Source organism: Marmota monax, unplaced genomic scaffold (assembly GCF_021218885.2).
Source record: "Marmota monax isolate L192 unplaced genomic scaffold, Marmota_monax_Labrador192_F-V1.1 WCK01_AAM20220418_F8-fsc00087, whole genome shotgun sequence".
Classification (NCBI taxonomy): domain Eukaryota; kingdom Metazoa; phylum Chordata; class Mammalia; order Rodentia; family Sciuridae; genus Marmota; species Marmota monax.
The window spans coordinates 4,473,612-4,496,482 of record NW_026693476.1 but is presented as its reverse complement, the minus strand read 5'-3'; the positions used below and the strand labels follow the sequence as shown (position 1 = coordinate 4,496,482).

Here is a 22,871-nt window from a genome sequence, read left to right as displayed (position 1 = left end):
TTTTGATCTTTCTGTTTGGAGTTCTGAATGCCTCCTGTATCTAGATGTTCATCTCATTATAAAGGTTTGTAAAATTTTCTGTTGGTGTTTCCCTGCTGCAGTCTGGCTGGGCACAAAATAACCGAGTCACCACAAAGCCTTGTAGATTCAAACAGCAACTCTACAGGCACGTTCTGGGAAAATACACTCCCTCCTCCGGGCTCTGTGTACCAATACCCTCAGAACCCCGGGAGAACTCAACGGGGACTCCAAAGAGTGGGCATCTGAGGCAGCAGGATACGCCCTAATCCTGGAGCTGCCCTATTCCCAGCAGGATCCACCCTAAACCTGGAGCCGCCCTATTCCCAGCAGGATCCACCCTAAACCCGGAGCCACCCTAAATCCCTGAGCAGGGTCACCTTTCAACCCAAAATGCCATGGGTCATTCCTACTTGGCTGTGGCTCTCAGCATTTCCCTGAAGAGATTATCAGTTCCCTTAACGTGCATCTTACAACCCTCCTCAATCAGTGATTCTTAAATTTGGTCTCTTACTGTTGTCTCATGTATTATAACTACTACTTCATCGTCTCCTCCTCCTCTTCCTCCTCCTCCTCCTCCTCCTTCTTCCTCCTCCTCCTCCTCCTCCTCCTCCTCCTCCTCTTCTTCTTCTTCTTCTTCTTCTTATTATTATTATTATTATTATTTGGTACTAGGGATTGAATTCAGGGGCACTAGACCACTGAGTCACATTCCCAGCCTTATTTTTATTTTTATTTATTTTTTAGTTGTAGTTGGACACAATATCTTTATTTATTTTTATGTGGTGCTGAGGATCGAACCCAAGACTTTGCAAGTACAAGGTGAGTGCTCTACTGCTGAGCCACAATCCCAGCCCCTTATTTTTATTTTTTGTATTTTATTTAGAGACAGGGTTTCACTGAATTGATTAGTCCTCGCTTTTTGCTGAGGCTGGTTTTTTTTTTTTGGTGGTGGTGCTGGGGATTGAACCCAGGGCCTTGTGCATGCATGCAAGGCAGGCACTATACCAACTGAGCTATAGCCCCAGCCTGCTGAGGCTAGTTTTGAACTCAGGATCCTCCTGCCTCAGCCTCCCGAGCTGCTGGATTACAGATGTGCACTGCTGTGCCCAGCTACTTATTTTATTCTCTTTAATGCTGTCTGAATTGAATAAGGCTGAACACTTTATTTTCCAGCTCTTAGATTCTGTCTTTACCATGAGAGACTTTCAACTGATCATTTTATTTGATTTATTGACTTTCATTTTCAAGATTTCTGTTTGGTTCTTTGAAAATGTTTCTATCTCCTTATTGAATTTCTTATTCATATACTTTATTGACTTTCTTAATTCTTCAGTTATTTTTCTGTATTCTCTTGGAATTCATTGATCATTTTTATAATGATTCTTTATCTGCTATTTCATTTACCTCAGTACTTTTGGAGCCAGTTGTTGGGGAATTATGAACTGAGGAGGTATAGTATTTTATTTTGGTTCAAATTTGTTGTATTCCTGTGTTGGCTTTTATGCATCTATTGAGAGGGATTTCTCTTCTGTTTTCATGTATAGTTTTCACTTGCCAGAGTGTTCTAAAGACATCTAGATGGATACTCCATTATAGGTGTGGCATCTTCAGCCTCTGGTTTTACCATAGCAGATGTCTGTAGGATGTCTATAGGGAGGACCTGAGGGCCCACCCCTAGCCATATCTACTGATTGTTAGTTTGGATTTTTATATAATCTATTCTTTGTATTAAATTAAAGCTGGAGATTGTCATTAATTTGTATGTGGAGTAAGGTTGTGCTTTTAGTTGAGTTTATTTCAGTAGTAGAGTTTCTACCCTCGAATTTGTAGTGTCTCTATAGATTCCCAGCACCTCACCAAATAAAGCTAAACAAACAATAGCAACGACCAATGGAAACAATAAAATAAATACCCAGTTTCTATTATGACATATACAACATTACCACATGAAATGGGAATGTGTGGTCAGCAATTGTCATTAGTAAAAACAATAACCATGAACTTGATCTGGCTTTAAAGCAAACAGCAGGTATCAACTATGTAATCCACAGAAGTAATAATTGCATCAGCATTAATGGTGTGGACAGGAGTTACATAAACCAATTAATTCTAAAATATGGTAAAATACAGTTAATTAAGAGAAAATGTGTTAGGAAAGTAGAAAATAGTTTATAATATCAAAAAGTGAACAGAGAGAATGCAGAAGAGATGTAGCAGGTGATGTTTATAAGAAAGGAAGAGAAAAACAGGAGAAATGAAGTAAAGGGGGAGAGGAAGAGAGAACAATAGAATTTAGCTGTTAGGAGAAGAAAAGAAAGAGAAACAAGGTAAACAAATGAAAACAAACCAAACCAAACCAAAATATAAAAACCCCAAATCCTAACCCTCAAAAGATAAGGCAAGGAAAAATAACTACATTAAAAAATCCTAAAAAAAAGTGTGTGTGTGTGTGTGTGTGTGTGTGTATCCTGAACCAATAAACAAAATCCTCTTTTACGCACATACAAATGGGCATACACACACACACAAATGATTTTTAAAAAAAAAAAAATGACAGAATTATCTCCATTGAGGTTGTCAAAGTAGTTGATAAGAATGGATGGTCACTGTCCATGACAACCTGTCTCTTTCTGTTTGAGCTATATACTGAGAGTGAGCAAGGGTTGGGGAGTGTTAACCCCTTCCACTTATTTATTTATATTTGTTTTATTATGTTATACATCACAGTAGAATCTGTTTTGATAATAATTATACAGGCATGGAATATATTCTACTCTAATTTGGACCCCATTCTTGTGAATGTACACAAATGGTGAGATTCATTGTGGTGTATTCATATATGTACATAGGAATATTATGTCAGATTTATTCAACTCTCTTTTTCCTGTCCCCACTTTGTTTCTTTCATTCCCCTTGGTCTAATCTACTGAAATTCTTTTCTTACTCTCCCCCAATTATTGTGGGTTAGCTTCCACATATCAGAGAAAATAAGCCTTGGTTTTTTTGGGATTGGCTTATTTCACTTACCATGATAGTCTCCAGATCCTTCCATTTACCAGCAAATGCCATAATTTCATTCTTCTTTATGCCTGAGTAATATTCATTGTATATATACACCACATTTTTTTAATCCTTTCATCCATTGAAGAGAGCCTGGGTTGGCTCCATAGCTTAGCTATTGTGAATTGTGCTGCTCTAAACACTGATGTGGCTGTGTCACTGTAGTATGCTGATTTTTGATCTTTTATATATATACTGAAGAGTGAGAAAGCTGGGTAAAATGGTGGTTCCATTCCTAGTTTTTGAGGACTCTTCATACTATTTACCAGAGTGGTTGCACCAATTTGCAGTCCCATCAACAATGTATGAGTGTACCCTCACCAACATTTATTGTTACACACACACACACATAAATAAATAAATAAATATATATATATATACACACACACACACACACACACATACATACACATACTATCTATCTATCTATCTATCTATATATATATATAAGTATTTTTAAAAATATTTTTAGATGTAGGCAGACACAATACTTTATTTATTTTTTATGTGGTGCTGAGAATCGAACTCACTGCCTCACATGGACTAGGCAAGTGCTCTATCTCTGAGCTCCAGCTTTGCTTATATTCTTAATAATTGCTATTCTGAATGGATTGTGATGAAATCTCAGTATAATTTGCATTTCTCTAATTCCTAGAGCTGTTTAACATTTTTTTCATATATTTATTGACCATTCGTATTTCTTCTTCTGTGAAGTGTCTGTTCAGATCCTTTGCCCATTTATTGATTGGGTTATTTGCTTTTTTGGTATTAAGGTTTTTTGAAATCTTTGTATATTCTGAAAATTACTGACCTGTCTGAGGTGCAGGTGACAAAGATTTTTTTCCCATTCTGTAGGCTGTCTCTTCATGTTCTTAATTGTTTCCTTTGCCATGAAGAAGCTTTTTAGTTTGATGCCATCCCATTTATTGATTGTTGATTTTACTTCTTATGCTTTAGGAGTCTTTTTAAAGAAGTCAGTTCCTGAGGTGTTATGTTGGAGTATTGGGCCTACATTTTCTTCTCGTTATGTATAGGATTTCTTGTCTGATTCCTAGGTCTTTGATCCACTTTGAGTGGAGTTTTGTGCAGGATGAGAGAGAGGGGTTTTCTTTTATTTTGCTATATGTGGATTTCCAGTTTTCCCAGCACTATTTGTTGAAGAGGCTTCTTTTTCCAATGAATATTTTAGGTATGAGATAATTATTTTTGTGTAACCCCTTCCTCTTTTTGTGTTGCTCTCTGAGTTGCACATTGGAGTGGCCTAATTCTGAAGCTCTGTGAAATAAGTCTCAGCTTCCCTCTTCATCAATATGAGGGAAAGTGGAGTGGAAAGTACTGTCAGTTGGAGTTTTTTAAATTAATTAATTTATTCATTATAATTAGGTATATATGACAGCAGAATGCATTCTGATTCATAGTACACAATTGCAGCACAACTTTTCATTTCTCTGGTTGTACACAATGTAGTGTCACACCATATGTGCAGTCATATCTGTACCTAGGGTAATGATGTCCATATATATTTTTTTAATTTGTAGTTTAGATGGACAGAATGCCCTTATTTTATTTGTTTATTTTTATGTGGTTCTGGGGATCGAACCCAGTGCCTCACGCATGCTAGGCAGGTGCTCTACCACTGAGCTACAGCCCCAGCCCTCATGTCCATCTTATTCCACCATCTTTTTTTGCCTGCATTCTCCCTTCCCTCTCCCTCAGTTGGAGTTTTGTCTGCACATATCAGATGGGTGCACTCCCAGTGTGAGACTGCTGCAGATTTCTGTGTGTGGGGGTTCTAGTAGGTGGAGCTTAGGTCTAATCAGGCCTGAGGATTTTGTTGGGTGGTGTCTGCTCTGGACAGATTAGATCAACATACCCCTTGGGCCTGGCAATTGCAATCTCTGTTGAGTTACTGAATCTCAGGACTCTTCTAAGAATTCTATTCATGGGACAGGGGAGCAAGTTCTCCACACACTCTGCTGCCCATGAACACAGCCTTCCCAGACTTAGTCCCTAAGTGTATTTACACTCACCTTTTCAGATTCCTGACCTGCTTCACTGGGTCATGTGAGTTGCCAGACTTAAAGGAGAAGTAAGTTGGGCTCCCTTTTGATTTTCTGACTTGAACCCCTGGGTACAGTCTTTTCTGTGCCTGTTTCACTCATAATCTCCCTAAGCTATACAGTAGGCACTTGCTGGGACAATGTGACAGTGTTTACTCTGATTTCCTAACTTCTGAAGCAGCAGCAGCCGCAGTATGGCTGCTTCAAGATGGCTCCCTCCTCAACTGTCCATGGTCAGTTGAGAAGCAGAGATCAATTTTCAAGCACCAGTGCACAGGGCACCATGTGGATCAGCTAATTTCAGGCTGCTTTTCTGATCTGAGGTTTTTCTATACCAACTCTGTGTGTCTCTCAGTCTTCTCTCTCCCTCTATGGTGAACTAGTGCTATTACCACGGCTCCTGCTGTAATGGGCTTGGCTCCACTGTACATTTTCTTCTTTGTTTAATGTACCCGAATTTGAGTCTCTAAGACACTCTGACTCTCCGATATTGAATTTTAGTGAAATCTCTCTTTTACCTACTGAGGTAAAGTACTCTTTTTGCTTGAATTCTGAGCCACGGAGCAACTAGGCATACAGCCTTTTTCTATTCCATCATTTTGAATCAGTTTGTTTTTGATAAATTGAAGTTTTGTGGTAACTGTATGCTAACCGATTTTTTCTAATAGCCGAGATCACCATTAGCATTGTACCATTCTTTCTAATAGTTGAGATGACCATTAGCATTTTTCAGCAACAAATTATTTTAAATTTATTCTGTTTGTTGGTTTTAAAAAATATTTTTAATTTCTTAAAATTTTTAAATTTCTTTACTGGGGAGTGAACTGAGAGTCTCACTCATAGTAGGCATGCACTTTACCACTGAGCTATGTCCCCAGCCCTAAAGTATTTTTCAATTAGAGATATAAGCTTTTTAAAGACAGTGCTATTTGACAATTAATAATATGTTTTAAACATAACTTTCATATATACCAAGAAATTAGAAAATTCGTATGACTCACTTTGTCATGATATTTGCTTAATTATAGTTGTCTGGAACCAAACCCCAAACCACATCTCGGAGGTATTCCTGTACATGAAATATCAGTGGACTCATATAGTAATAAAATGCAGATATTGTCAGTTCTGGATTAGAAAATCAAGCCCAGACCTTATACTGCTTATGAGAGCCATAATATTATTTAATTTAAAACCACAAAGAAATTGAAAGTAGAAAGATGAAGAAAGGTATACTATATATCATGTCAGCAGTAAACATAAGAAACCTGGAATAATAATTTTAATAACATAAAAAATAGATTTAGAGACAAGGAATAAAAAAAGCTCATAATGATATCATTCATAATGATAAAGGTGTCAGTTCATCAGAAATATATATCAATTGTTAATATATTTGCACATATCTCTAAGGATATAGACAATATGAACAATACTATTAGCTATTTTAAGTTAATTAACATTTACAGAACACTATACTAGAAATGGTAAATTCTGTTGAAGTGAACACTTACTAAGATATAAACCGTATGCTGGGCTATAGTCTCTATGCATCTCAAAAGATTGAAGTCTTACAAAGAATGTTCTTTTAGTATAACAGTGAAATAAGAAATAATAATTCATAAAATATCTAGAAAGGTCAAAATATTTGGAATTTAAACATTGTACTGGAAAATAATTCAGAGGCCAGAGAAAGAGAAAAAAAGCAGAAATTATTTTAAATTGAATGATAGAAGTAAAATATCAAAATTTGTGGACACAACTAAACCAGTTCTTTTCTTTAATATTTATTTTGTAGAAGTAGTTGGACACAATACCTTTATTTTGTTTATTTATTTTTATGTGGTGCTGAGGATCGAACCCAGGGCCTCGCAAATGCCAGACGATTGCTCTACCACCAAGCCACAATCCCAGCCCACAACTAAACCAGTTCTTAGAAGGAAATGTGTAGATTTAAATGTTTATTTTAGAAAAAAAGAAATGATCTAGATTTTCATCTAGAAACAAAACATTGAGCAAATTAAATTCACAGAAAGTTGACAAAATGAAATAATAGAGATCAAAGAAACGAGACATAGAAAAACATAAGTAAAAATTATTCCTTGAAAGTATTAATAAAGTTGATAAATTCCTAGCAGGAGTGACCATGAGAAAGACATGGAGGAGATAGGAGAATATAAATTTTACTAAAGGCAGAAATAGGTTGTTATTAGTATAAATATTACAGCCATTCAAATTCTAATAAAGGAATGCTACAGATTACTTGATTTCCTGTCAAGAAATGTAAAACTTAAGTAAAATGGGCAAATTTTCTGTATATCTACTAATCTTCCTACCTATCTTTGGTACTGAGGATTGAACCCAGGAGTACTGCACCACTGAGCTGCATCTCAGTCCCCTTTCTGTTTTTTATTTGGAGACAGGGTCTTGCTAAGTTGCTGAGGGCTGGCCTCAAACTTGCAATCCTCCTTCTACTGCTTCCTGAGTTGCTGAGATTACAGGTGTGTGCCACTACACCCAACTTCTTATTTATCTATTATGGAAATTGAATTTGTCACAAAAAATCTTCCAGATAAAAACCTAGATCTGGAAGATTTCACTAGTGAATTCTGTCAAACACTTCAGTAAGAAACAATACCAGTCTTCCACAGACTCCTGAAAAATAAAAGAGTAGGAACTGTTCCTAACTTGATACCAAATACTAATGAAGACATAACAGGAAAAGAAAATTATGATCAACTGTCCTTATGAATATAGATATAATATCTTTAATAACATATTAGTAAATCTATGTTAGTGAATACATATAAACCATATTACATTAAACAAGTGGAATATTCATCTTAGCAGTATATTGTTGGTTTAAAATTTGAAACTCTTAGTATAACTTAATTTACCATCTAAAAAAGGAGAAAAATCATGTAATATTAGAATAATTGGAGAAAAGCATTTGACAAAATTGTTAACACTTATTCATGATAAAATAGGAATGGAAGAGGACTTTCTTAATCTGAAAAAGAACATCTACAAATCATCTACAACTAGCATCATACTTAGTGATGCTTTCCTTTTAATATAAATAGTAATATCAGCTCTCACTACTCCTATTCAATATTGTATTATTCAAGTTCAAGCCAGTACAATAAGTCAAGAAAAAGAAATAAAGACATACAAATTGGAAAGGAATATGTAAAGCTGTCTCTCTATAAGTGTCATATTGTCTACATTAAGATCTACATTAAGAACTTCAATGTTTTTACAAAGTCGCCAATGACCAAAAACCAATTTCATTTCTATATATTAACAGATACTACTTGAAAAATGAATTTAAAAAAATATTTAGTTTTTAGTTGGAGTTGGACCCAATACCTTCGTTTTATTTACTTTTATGTGGTGCTGAGGATCGAACCCAGATATTCCCAAAGAGGTTTATACCAAAGCACATGCTAGGCGAGTGCTCTACCATTGAGCCCCAGCCCTAGACCTTGAAAAATGAATTTTAAAGCATAATATCATTTAGGGTAGCACCAAAATTCATATAATAGAGATAAATGAACAAAATATGTGCAACACTTTTTACACTGAAAAGATTTAAACATTCCTGAGATCAACTAAAGAAAACCTCTGTAAATAATATACTATGTTAATTGGATGTTTCAGTATTTTTCAGATTTCAGATTTACCTACATTGACTCAAGTCAACCCCCATCATATTTCCAGCAGTCTTTAAAAAAAAAAAAATAGACATTTACAGGCATTGTGATCCAGGCCTGTAATCCAGACCTGTAATCCCAGTGACTTGAGAAGCTGAGGCAGGAGGATCGCAAGTTTGAGACCAGCTTCAGCAACTTGGCAAGGTTCTAGGCAATTTAGTGAGACCCTGTCTCAAAATAAAAAGGATAATTAGGGGATGTAGCTCAGTGGTGTGACGTGCCCCTGGGTTCATCCATGGTACCAAAAAAAAAAAAAAAAAAAAAAAGACTTTAACCAACTTCTTATAAAATATATATGAACTTTCAAAGGACTCAACAATTTTGAAAATAAGAATTGCCCAGGCTGAAGTTGAACTTACAATCCTCCTGCCTTAGACTCCCGAGTACCTAGGATTACATTCATGTGTTGTTGTGTTTGGTTCAACTTTTCTTTGTTTTAAGGCCATTTTATTATGTGGTTTTTACTTATTTATATGAAACATTTTATACAAGATGGAATTCTATATGCACATTTAATGTGTTTTCTGCATTTATATATAATAGAAATTTTTATTAAAACAAAGATACAGTCTTTATCTTTAGCAGTGCTTCTTGTCCTAGAACAGTTTTTCCTATTATAACTATACCAGTTTTCTTCTGTTTAGTTTTTGCATGGTGTGTCTTTTGAATGCATTTATTCTTCATCCTTTTTGCATTTTTATGTTTTATATGTCTCTTATAAATGGCATATAGTTGTAGTTTATAATTTTATCCACTCTGGAAATCTTTCTTTGTTTTACTGATATATTTTGGCCTTAAGAATTAATTATCTCCTTTATGTCTCATGTCTAATTTATATACTATTATAATGTTAGTGTTGTTATTTATAATAATGAATTTGTTTTTTAAAGGATGTTATATTGTCTGGGAAGAAGGAAATAGTAGAATGAATTGGAGAGGTAATAATTATTGAGAAAATTTAGAATTGATGAAAGACATGAATTAACAGATATTCCCAAAGAAAGGTTTATACCAAAGCAGGAAAAATGAAAAGAAATTCACTTCTAGACTTAGTATAGTAAGACTACAAAATAATAGACACATTGGGGTATTGAAAGTAGCTAGAGAACAATGAAAGATCACTAATGAAAAAATTGTAGGAGGTAGATATCTCCCAACCAACAATAATGGAAGTCAGAAAATGGAAAATATTCTGAATTGCTGAGAAGATAATGGTTCCACCTTGAATTATGTCCACAACATACTTATCTTTTAAGAAAGTTAGAAAAATGAGGATATTTTTAGTTTAAGAAGTAAAGGGAAAAAAAGTAAAGAAAACATAACTTTTATGAACTTTCAGACTAACAGACTTGATAAATATAAATATATATCTTTCATAAATTTCAAAGGATTGAAGTCACATGGGATATATCCTTTAACCACAATTCTATTAATCTAGAAATTACAACATAACTTTACCAAAGTTAAAGTTAACTAAAACCTTTATTGTGAATATCATAATACCAACATATTTGAAAAAAAGTTAAAATGAAATAGATTGACCAAAAAATCTCAAAAAGAAATAATTAGCCCAGACAGACCTAGTGAAGAAATCAAATTAGTGATTTAAAATCTTTGAAAGGGCAAACTTCAAACTCAGGTGGCTTAAGATAGGAGTTTTGTATGTGGAAACTTACATGAATTAATACAGTCATTATGTGTGTTAAGTAAGGTACTTAGTCATTACATAGAAATCATTACTAGTCTTAAAACACCTGCAATTACAAAAATAAATTGTAAAATGTAATTTTAAAATATGCTACTTATGTGAAAATGAAAATGCTAGTTAACTTTAAATTTATATACATGTTCAGGTAAAATTGTGTGTATATATATATATGTGTGTGTGTGTGTGTATTACATAAATAGTTGTATTTTTAAGGGATTAATGATAAGAAAAAGTCTATATGTTCTGTATATATTTGAACAGCTGGCCAAGATTAACTAAGCAATCTTTAGGAAGGACAGAGAAGTGTGTCCTACCAGATATGAAGATTATTTACATAGCTAAGGTAATTAAGACAGTATGATATTGACACAAAGGTAGTCTAACTAGTTGATAGGAGAGCCTAGAAAACAATGCATGAGTAAATGAAAACCTGACATAATACAGAGATTGCATTGCAGCAATGTAGTTTTGGGACATTTGACTATTATATCCTTATGTTATACACAAAAAAGAATTCCTCAAGGATGTAAATGTGAAAGACAGAATTTCAAAATATTTGAGGAAGATAGGGAGAATATCTCTATGATTCGGTTATAAAGAACTCCTAAATAAGATTAAAAAATAAACCACAACCTTATTTGAGAACATTGATAAATTCATATATGCTCTAATTTATAGCTTTTATTTAATTAGCAAAGATACAAATCTTAACCTGGGAGAAATATTTAATATGCATATTATCCACGGGGGATTTATTCTAGGATGTCCCTCAGATAACAAGATCTATGGATGTTCTTTATATAAAATGGTATAGAATTTGTATATGACATACTCACATCTTCCCATATACTTAAATCATCTCTAGATTATTTAACATACCTATACAGTATAAGTGCTACATAAATAGTTGTATTTTTAAGGGAATAATGATAAGAAAAAGTCTGTATATGTTCTGTAAATATATAGTTTTTCTCCCCTAATATTTAAATTTGAGGTTGGTGGAATCCACTAATGCAGAACTTATGGATATGAAGAGCCAACTATGATGAAAAAAGAATTTGAATTATATAATTAATAAACAAGTCATTAAGAAAAGATGAAATACAAAATAGATAAATGGGTGAAAGATATGAACAGAGATTTCACAGAACACCAAACATGAAGAGTTAAATAATATAATGTTCAATATTTAAGAAAATGCAAATTAAATTGCAAAACCTCAAATACTTTCACCTACGTCATCAACTCTAGATGAATTTGTGAAGGATGTAGAAGTTATAACACTGTTGATGGTAATTTAAATTGGTACATGTACTTAATTATATTATAAAGTTGAGCATATAACCTGCTCTGTGACCCAGCAATTCCAATCCTAGGCATATGTTATAAATGCTATATTTTTGCACTTAGGAGATGTTTACAAGAATGTTAAAGGATCTATGAACAATTGAATACATAAAGAAAGCTGTGAGGGGTGGAGGGAAAGGGAGGGAGAGGGGGATTAGCAAAGATGGGGGAATGTGATGATCATCATTATAAAAAATATATGTATGAAAATTTGAATTTGATGTCAACATACCTTATATACAACCAGATTTGAAAAACTGTGGTATATATGTGTATTAAGAATTATAATGCAATAAAAGAGCCACATGTATAATGGCATAATTTTGGCGTGGACATACTTTATATACAGAGTTACGAAAAATTGTGCTGTAAATGGGTAATAATGAGTGTAAGGCATTCCACTATTGTCATGTATGTAAAAAATAAATAAATAAACAAAATTTTTAAAAAAGGTATTGTGTCCATCTACAACTAAAAAAAGTTTAAAAATTACTTTATTATTAAACATTTATGTGCTCAAACCAGGTCCTGAGCACAGGTGGACTAAGTTATTGTTTATATGATATGATGAGGAATGCTGTGAAATACTATTGCCCCAAATATACTCTTCCACCATCTGTCAAAGGTCTTGATATTATCACAAGTTTAAAAATTTGTTTTCTTCCTTTAAGGCAAATTCTTTCCAGGTGCTACAATTAAAATACAAACCTATATCTGGGCTGCTTTATCACAATAGCACTTATATATCTTAAGAAGTTACAGGATAGGATTTGCAAGTTTAGATGAAAATGGATATAATATATTTACACAAAGTCCTTGCTGCCCAGGGTAGGTAAAGTTGAAGGATCAAAAAAGGATATCTGGGGTGAGGACACTTGGAAACCAATAGTTACTGAAAAGAGAGGGATAGAATACTTAGGGGCAACTAGCCTACTTTATACAATCCTATTCAGGCATTTGTTTTGTGTGCATTTACACATGCACACACATGTACACACACATTCTTTTCTAATAATTATCAGTAATTCTTGGAGAAATCAATGTCATAGCAGCAAATGATAACATAAGAAAAGAAGCAATTAAAGTTTAGGAGAGATGGACAAAGTGGCACATGCCTGTAATCTCAGCAGCTCGGGAGGCTGAGGCAGAAGGATTGTAAAATCAAAGCCAGCCTCAGCAACTTATTGAGGCCCTGCTAACTTAATGAGATCCTTTCTCAAAATAAAAAATAAAAAGGCCTGGGTATGTGGCTCAGTGGTTAAGCATCTCTGAGTTTACTCCCTGGTACTAAACAAACAAAAAATTAGGATGAAGAGAACAAGAGTTAAGCAAGAATATATTAATGAACAAAAAACACATGGTTAGGCTCTTTCAAAATATTTCTTGATTTGTTGATTTTAAAGTGGAATAAAGGAAGATAAAATATACATAGGAACTCAGATTCAGTTTTGTAAGACTGGAAGACGCCGCACCACACGACACAGATCCCCAAAGAGTTTTCCACTTTATTACAAAAGGCTGTGTGTTTATGTAGGTCTAAGGAGAGGTCGCAGGGCTGAGGTAGATAACAGGTCGCCCGTTTATTGGCAAGCTCTTCCATATGTCAGTTCTGGAGTCCAAGAAGTTAATTCTAATTGGGGCTAAGACTTCCCACCAGCAGGGTTTGAACATTGGCGGGAACGTTTCGCGCCAGTGAAAGAAACAAAGAGGAGAAAGGGGGTCGTTAGACGCCTCCATGCTGGGGTATTTCTCTGGGGTGCTGCTGCCGTTATATGTTTTCCCAACAAGTTTACTCATTTTTTTTTTCTGGAAATCTGTGTCCAGAAGTCTGTATCTTTATTTCTTGATAAATACATACATTTTTATGCATTTGTGTTTCTATGTGCCTGTATCTAAGTGAGGTGGGGAGCATGTGAACACTGTGTGAGAGTATGAGAAGGGTGCTAAAATCCTGTTATTGTAAGCCAAGTTATATAAAGGCTTATAATGTTTACAGAGATTCATGAATTCCAGGTATAGTTATTTCTTATACCTAACATGTTAGGTACTTGCTAGTATATCCCATGATCACATTAGCTTTTTAAAATGACTGGTGTTCTGGTTTATTTAGCTTGTGGGTACAATGTGATTGTCAAATAATTTGCTTGTAAACTTGTGGGTTTTCTTGCCCATGATTTTCTATTTTCTATTTGTCTCCACAATTATTACTCTTTACTATCCGCTAAGGTACTCATTCTTGTTTTTAATAAACAATTTTTCTAATTGTCAAGATACTTTTAAACTTTGTTTATGTCTTACAACTTGACAGTCAATTTAGGTTGATATGAAAAGCAATAAAATATTTTCAGTTCCTTTATATGGGGCATTAATAAAATGATATTTGAAAAAAAATAATATAATGGAACACTACTATTTAGAGGAAATGAATGTAGTTTAAATACATAACTATCTAGAACATGCTGTTGAGTTAAAAAAGCAAGACAAAAAATATATGCACTGTGGAAACATAAAGTTCAAAACAGATATTACTTAGGGATATATAATTTTGAAAGTTATAAAGAAGAACAAGGAAATAAAGAATATTTATTTTAAAATATCAGTATCAGGAATGTTTGTTACACTTGAGGGGGCAGTAGGGAAAAACTAATGAAAAGGGATATTCAGAAGCCTTTATCGATATTGGTAATGTTCTGTGTCTTAAAGTTGATGGTTGACTCATGGATACAGAATATAGTCTTATTATCTGTTAAATTATCCATGCTTCCCTTCCCCAATTTCTGTCCCTACCATGTACACCCTTCCTCAATTCTAATTCATCCCTACCCTAAGATAAAAGTGAATCTGAGTGTAAGTACTAATTCAGGGCACTTCTCTATTAATAATTATTACATTTGAGTTATAAAACTCAGTAAATGTTTATACAAAGTATATAAAACAATAGAAATTGAGGGTGTTTCTTCTTTACAGAAAATTAATCTCTTTAGAGTATGCTTTCTCTAGGGGTTTTCTGTTCTAGTTACTTATTGTAATAAAACATGTGGCACTGAAGTTGACTGATTTAAATATTGTTAAAATTCTTTAAAAATAAGCGTGAATGCTCATTTTATATTACTTCTCAAGAATAAATACATATTTTAGGTGGCAAGAGAGACTGTGGAAAATGAAGCATGTCTCACATATGAAAAACCATTATTCCATGAATAAGTTATCTAAGATTCACAAAATACAAAATGACTATGGAATATTTTCAAGTAATCCACAGCCTTTAGTAATAATATTCATGCTATTTTCTTTACTTAAAGGTCAGTAAATTAGAGTTAGAACTAGAAAATGCCAAACAGAAATTTGAAGAAATGTCTGACAACTATCAAAAAGAAATTGAGGACAAAAAGATATCAGAAGACAATCTTTTGGGAGAGGTAGGAAAATCTCAATGTGTTTAGAACTTATACTAAAATTCTATATTTGTTTATTTGCATTTGAAGAAAAAAGTAATATTCTCAGTTTTTAAATTGTGATTTTTAAGAAGTTTTTATAAATGTGTATTAGTGACAGTTGTCAGTTTATATAGAAGCTAAAAGAATTGTAAACATTTGAGTATTCAGTAGCATATAATTTTTTAGAAGTTTAAATATTTATCAGTGTTTCATTGTCAATTCACTTGATAAAAAGCACCCTAAAATACCCAAATAGTATACATTTTCTAATTTCCTGGAGTTTGAGTTTTGCCTTTAATATAGATATATATGTATTTTTATATATGCTTTTTACAAATTAAATTTGTTTTTGTATGTTAATTTTAAGAAACTTTTAATTTGATAGGTTGAGAAGGCAAAATTAATAGCTGATGAAGCAGTAAAATTACAGAAAGAAATTGATATACGATGTCAACATAAAATAGCTGAAATGGTAGCGCTTATGGAAAAACATAAGGTAACTTTATATCATAAAAATTATTAATTGGAGCCATATTTCTGGTCAAAAATGAACTCAAAATATTCTGATTTCTTAGAGAAAATTATTGTACAACAGTGACTAATTATAGCTGGAATTCTTTTGATCCACTTTTTCTAATTTTAGATTTTAATCATACATGGCTTAGGTGCCACTTCCTTGAGTAAATATCCTTATCATATATTTTAGATGGATGTAATCACTCTTTCTGAATTCTTCTAGTAGTCTCATTGCTTGCACTTTCCATCTTTTATTTAAGGAACATACCCAGTATGTATTTCTTATTAGTATTTGTATTCTCTATGTGGTACCTAACACTTACTAAGCTAAACAAATTTTAATAAAGTAATAAATAGATGAAAGACTTAATGTTTGTTGTGTATGTGAGTGTCTGTCAGGAAAGCAGGCCTCATTCCCTTTTAGACTTGGAGAGAGGTAGGCTGTACCTACCTATTCATTTATAAAAATTGTTGCTGGAATCTAACATAATTATGAGGTAACCAATGAAGATTTAAAAAAATAATTAATATTATGAACTCATATATTTAAGTATGTTATGTTTCTGTCCAGTGAAGTTTTTATCCATATTGATACTCAAATTATACCACCTTTGGCCAGTGGGAACCTCTTCAAGCTTACTGGCAAGTCCTTTTGACTTGACTCTGCTAGTCTCTGATAGCTTTCTCTTCGTAATGGCAAAGTTTTCAAAGCTCATTTTGTATTCCCTCTCTCAGATTTTGAATCAGCCACTTCTCTAAGAAGTCTGGGTATTTCTACTGCATTTTTTAAATGATGAAATTCCGTGTTTCTAATTAAAAGGAGTTATTTCTTGCTCTTCTGTTAGGATATTTTCAAGACTGTTTAAGTAGTTTGGATGAAAAAAAAAAATATATATATATATATACACACACACACACACACACACACACACACATACACACATACACACACATATATACACAGAAACTTATAAATATCACTTTCTTCAAATATTAAATATTAGGATATCAAAGACAACTCAGTTTAAATAATTTTCTTTGTTTAATATAGCACCAATATGATAAGATTGTTGAAGAAAGAGACTCAGAATTAGGACTTTATAAGAGCAGAGAACAAGAACAGTCATCAGTGAAAGCATCTTTGGTAAGATACAGTGTTAAATCTTTCTTTAACGAAAACAATAAAAAAACTTGTTTAAATGAAATCTAATCATGTTCAACTAGCAACTTTCATATCTGTATGTTTTTAAAGGATATTTTATGATGAATTTATTTCTCTATATACAGAATTGAATTTACTTGGAGCACTGGTTTACATTTTTATTGTCTTGAGAAATATATGGAAGTGCTTATAAACTTCATATTTCTTTTTCTTTAGGAGCTTGAACTGTCTAATCTAAAAATTGAATTTTTGTCCATTAAGAAGCAACTTGAAATAGAGAAAGAAGAAAAAGTAGGTTTTTTTTTGCCTTATAGGTAAAAGATTGTAAGATTTAGATGCAAATTTGTGCTTTAAGTATGTTATATTAGAAAATAATTTGATTAATTTGGATAACTAGGGATTAGAAAATTCAGTTTTCCCTGCTAGCTTTTCCCTAGAAGTATTTAGCATTTAAATGCTAAACACATGAGTATGTGTGCACCTTTAAGAATAGAAATGCCTTAAAAATAACTATTTGAGAAGTATTATCATATATTAATATTTAAAATACTTTAATATGACTTTTCAGCTATTCATTGTTTCAGAAAAATGGCTCATATCTTTTGCAGTTTACAAGATGAATTGACTCACACTTTAAAATTAAAAATGCTAGTTATTTATTTATTTTTTGCTTTCTGTGTGGCAGGCACTGTATTGAATACCCTACTTTAATCCTTACAATAATGTTGTATGCAATACCTATTATTGTCTTCATTTTTACAGAGATTGGGCTGTTGATTCAAGATTACATAGTTAAGTCTTAACAGTGCTACAGTAGCAACCAGATTGTAACATGAGTTTAGAGGAAACAAGCCTCCAAACCATAGTACTGGATAAATGATTAACAAACATAGTAGTTCCTCCTTGTCTGTCATTTCACTTTCCATGGTTTTAGTATCCACAGTTAACTGTACTCCAAAAATATTAAACAGAAAATTCCAGAAGCAAACAATTCTCAAATTTTAAGTTGCATATCATTGTGAATAGCATGATGAAATGTCATGCTATTCTGCTCTTTTATCTTTGTCCTTTTGCCTCAAAGTCAGCCTGTTCTGATACTTATGCTGTGACCCTCACTTTTCTGTAATTTGTCTCTTACATTTTACATTTACTAACCTTGATTAAGTCTCTGATTTGAGTCTTCTTTTCTCTAATAGTTCTAATCATATTTATTGTTATGATATGTATTTTATTTTGGATTTTTGGGATAACCCTGGTCATGATATATATTTTTAAATGCAACACTGATTTATAACCGATATTTTGTTTAGTGCTTTTATATTAGTAAATTAGAATGGTTTGTAGTTTTATTTTTTGTTGTGTGTGTGTGTTTGTATGTATGTGTGTATATGTATATGTAACATGAAATTAACTGTCTTAACACTTTTTAGATGTACTGTTCAGTGGTATTAAATACATTCACATTGTTGTATGAATATATTTCTCGTACTTTTTTCATCTTGCAAAATTGAAACTCCATATCCATTAAGCACTAATTCTACACCATCCCCAATTCTTGGTAACTACCTTTATGCCTTCTCTTTCTTATTTTGACTACTTCAGTTGCTTCATATGAATGGAATCTTACAGAATTTGTCCTTTGGTGACTTTAGTACCCACAGTTAACTGTACTCCAAAAATATTAAACAGAAAATTCCAGAAACAAACAATTCTCAAATTTTAAATTGCATATACCTTTAAGGTTCATTCATGTTATGGCTTATGATAGGATATCCTTTTTTTAAGACTGTATAATATTTCATTGCATGCATAGGCTGTATTTTTAAAATTCATTCATCTCTTATTGGTTATTAGGTTGCTTTGATCTCTTGTCTGTTGTGAATAATGCTGTGATGAATGTGGGTGTGCATATATTTCTTTTAAATCCTGTTTTGATTTCTTTTGGATATATACCTAGAAGTGGAATTGTTAGATCCTTTGGTAATTCTGTTATTAATTATTTGAATAACCTTCATATTATTTGTTATAGTGACTGAACCATTTGACATTCCCAATTGCAGTGTAAAAGAGTTTCAATTGAATTGCTCCATGTCCTTGTCTGTCCTTGTTATTTTCTGCTTATTTGATAGTGGCCATTCTACTGTATGTGAGATGATCTCTCTTTGTGGTTATGATTTAAATTTTTCTTATGATGAGTATTTTTCAGCATCTTTAAATGTGCTTGTTGGCCATATGTATATCTACTTTGGAGGATTAATTATTCAAGTCCTTATCTATTTTTGAATCATATTAATAATTTTAATTGCTTTTTTTCAATTGACTTGTCATTGAGTTGCTTATAGGTTCTGAATATTAATCATTGTTGGTATGATATATATTTTAATAATGTTCTTGTCCTTTTATTTTTTTGTTAAATATTAATAATTATCTTTTCTCTGAAGTGAATGCATGTTTGTAATGTGTATAAGGTCTTTTCATTTACATTACTGATTACCCTTATATCTTAAGTAATATACCTAATATTTTTTCCTGCTTCATCTTCCCCTGAAAAAGTAATTTTACTATTTATTATTTGACATAGTCAAGATTTATTTTAAAAAGTATATTCTATTCCTTTATCATGATTCCTGTATCTAACTTGAGCTTTATATTTATGTAGATTCAATTCATCATTTATGTTGAACCTTTTTTTTTTTAGTTCTTAAAATAATTCTCATTTTACCTATAAGTCCATTGGTATAAGGAAACTATTATCAGATGATGTCTTAACTTTCAATTAGTATAGGTTGGCTTTATGAGATTATCGAAAACCACCTTCCTCACATGTTTCATAGTTTGATGAATCTCTCCCTAGTGATGTGAAATTTGTTTATTTTCTATCTGGATGTGAATGAAGAGTTGTAAGATCTTCTCGATGATCCTTCCAGCCTTAAAATCTTTTATTCTGTGGTCAGAACTAATATGGGGATTATGACATATACTGGGTTTATCTATTTAAATGGTATACCCAGGAACTAAAAAAAATAGCTAAAGTTTAGGTTTCTGGTCTCATAGACTCATGAAATTTATTACCTGACCCAGATATGCTTATTTTTTTTGGTGGGTCAGGTAATAAATTTCATGAGTCTATGAGGTTACATTGTGACTAGGGTTACATTGTGACTAGTGAGAAATAGTTCTAACATTATAGATCCCTAAGAATTAGTGTTATCTTAGGGTCAATTTTTAATTATCCATAAATATTAATATTTTTATCTTTAATACACAAGATAGTAGGAAGGATGCAGGCAGTATGTATTTGCTATATTGTTGCAGAGTCCTTCTATAGGACGACTGGTCTTCCTTTTTATTTAGAAAGTTTCAGATTTGTAAATTTATTTAGATCTGAAATTTGGTCATGGTGCTGTTATTCTACATTCAGGTAACCCTGCTTTATTCTGTCTTTGCCAGGCCAGTTTACTTTCTCAGATTATAGCAACATTTTATTTACTTAGATTAAATAGGGATTTTAGTGGGTGTATATCTTTGATACTAAGGAACTCATGATCAGTTGGCCACCACCAAAGATACATGTTTGTATATGAGGTAATTCACACCTTAAAAACACATTGTAGGTTTTTTTTTTTTTTAATCTTATTTTTTTGGTGGAGTTCTTTTTTTTGTCTTTTTTGGAACTGGGGGTCGAACCCAGGGCTTTGCGAATGCAAGGCACACGCTTTGCCTCTGAGCTACATCCCAGCCACATACAAACAAAGATGTTGTGTCCGCCAAAAACTAAAAAATAAATGTTAAAATTTCTCTCTCTCTCTCTCTCTCTCTCTCTCTTAAAAACAACAACAACAACACATTGTAGGGGCTGGGGATATAGCTCAGTTGGTAGAGTGCTTGCCTAGCATGTACAAGGCCCTGGGTTCAATCCCCAGTCCCATAAACAAACAAACAACAACAACAACAAAAACCCACATTGTATCAGATCTATACTAAGATATCCAACAAAAAGAGTTGTAGAGATAGTGCAGTTATGGGAGATCTTTCTCCTTTTGTCTTCTAGAAGGCAATATATTCTGGGAATCAGAAATGGTGCAGTTGTGGGAGATCTTTCTCTTTTTGTCTTCTAGAAAGCAGTATATTCTGGGAATCAGTGTAATATTGCTCATTTAGCAAATATAAAAGAAGACAAAGTTCCAGCTCTCTAGAGTATACCAGTAGACATTATAACTGATGATTAACCATTGGTAGATAATGGATACACAGTAAGAACAATAAATACTATTAAATGAGTTTATTGCCTGCTGTTTTTATGATGGAATGAGTTGTGCATGTGGGTTTTTGTTGTTGTTGTTTTATTTGCATAGGAACAATACTGTGAGAGAGATACTATGATGTATGCAAGGTATTCAGTGAAAATAGATAAATTCTGTAGCTTAGCATATTACACTTTCCACAGTGACCACAACATTTTTATCATTTTATCTTGACTGCTTCTATACAAACATTATATTCTTTAGCAAAAGTTACATATTATTTCCTGTTGTGAATTTTTCTATACTTATTCAGGTGATTATATTTGCTTCTCAGTATTTCCCTTCTTTTGTCCCTCACCTCTGCTTACCTTGTGCTGAAAGTTTATTCGTTATTTTAAGTTCGACTGAAATAAACGTTTTTTTTCAACACACAGGGAAAAGTTGATTCTGCTTTTAACAGCCAATAATATTTTGTATTTCTTTGCAGTTCTTCATAGTTACTTGTATGTATCCCTTACTCTGCAATCCTTTTTTAAAAATAATTTTTTAGTTGTAGGTGGACACAATACCCTCATTTTATTTATTTATATGTGGTGCTGAGGATCGAACCCAGGGCCCCACACGTGTTAGGTGAGCGCTCTACCACTGAGCCACAACCCCAGCCCCTCTGCAGCCTTATTCATTATTTTATTTTGCAAATAAGAAAGTTGAGATTCAGAGTTTAAAGAGACTTGATTGCACAGATACATACTAAAAACACATCAGAATAAAAAGATTATCAAAACCAAACTATACCACTATAGAAAGGAGATAATTGTTTTTCTTTTCCTTATTTTATAAGATTGAAAGTTAGTCTTTTTTTTTTTTTGTTGATAGTTAATAGGAATTTTGATATTATTATTATTATTTTAATAATAATATTTTGTGCTTTTGGTAATAAGAATATTCATTTGTGATAATGAAAATGATTATGTTGTATACATTTGATATTAATTTTTAATAGGAAATCCTCAAAAGAGAAGCAAAGGAAAACATAATTACTCCCAAAGAAAGAAAAGACAAGGTGAGAGTTTTATGTAATTCTGATTTCCTGTATAACCAAATCATTTTCTAACATTTGCTTGTAAATAATCATTTTTATTCATATAGAAAAATAACATTTAAAATATACCACACAATTTTATTTCCTAAAGTTTTTTGCTATTAATCAAAAGCATTAGCTAAAAATTTCAAAACACCTTTCATTTGGAGATTAGAGATGATTTCAGTCTTTACAATTCTTATATAGTGTTGTCTAAAGGTACTTGTGTGTTTTCTCTCTTGAAAAACTTCAAGAGAGCTTATATTTAGATTTATCTAATTTGAGTTGAGGGGACTAAATAAATAACATTGTGTTTTCCTCATTTAAGTTCTAAAACAATTAATAAAAGCAAAGGAGAACCAAAAGAATATCTTTATTGTTGATAAAATACTATATTGGACTATATGGTTTATAATTAAAGGCAAGAGAATTTCTTAATCTTGAAATTTCAGATTAGTCAGATTTACCTATTCTGTCATAAGTAAACCTTGACTTGGACAGGTCTACCCACTTGATGGCCAGTTT

General features: G+C 32.5%; 1 protein-coding gene across 1 annotated transcript in view; it reads left to right on the top strand.

Moving 5' to 3' along the window:
* Window positions 1-22,871, top strand: part of Sycp1 (synaptonemal complex protein 1) — a 125,801-nt gene that overhangs the window by 90,476 nt on the left and 12,454 nt on the right. Inside the window, exons 22-25 of the mRNA XM_058583596.1 lie at window positions 15,209-15,325; window positions 15,729-15,839; window positions 16,911-17,003; window positions 22,269-22,328. Of these exons, the coding sequence (XP_058439579.1) occupies window positions 15,209-15,325; window positions 15,729-15,839; window positions 16,911-17,003; window positions 22,269-22,328 (381 nt within the window). The remainder of the gene's footprint in view (window positions 1-15,208; window positions 15,326-15,728; window positions 15,840-16,910; window positions 17,004-22,268; window positions 22,329-22,871) is intronic.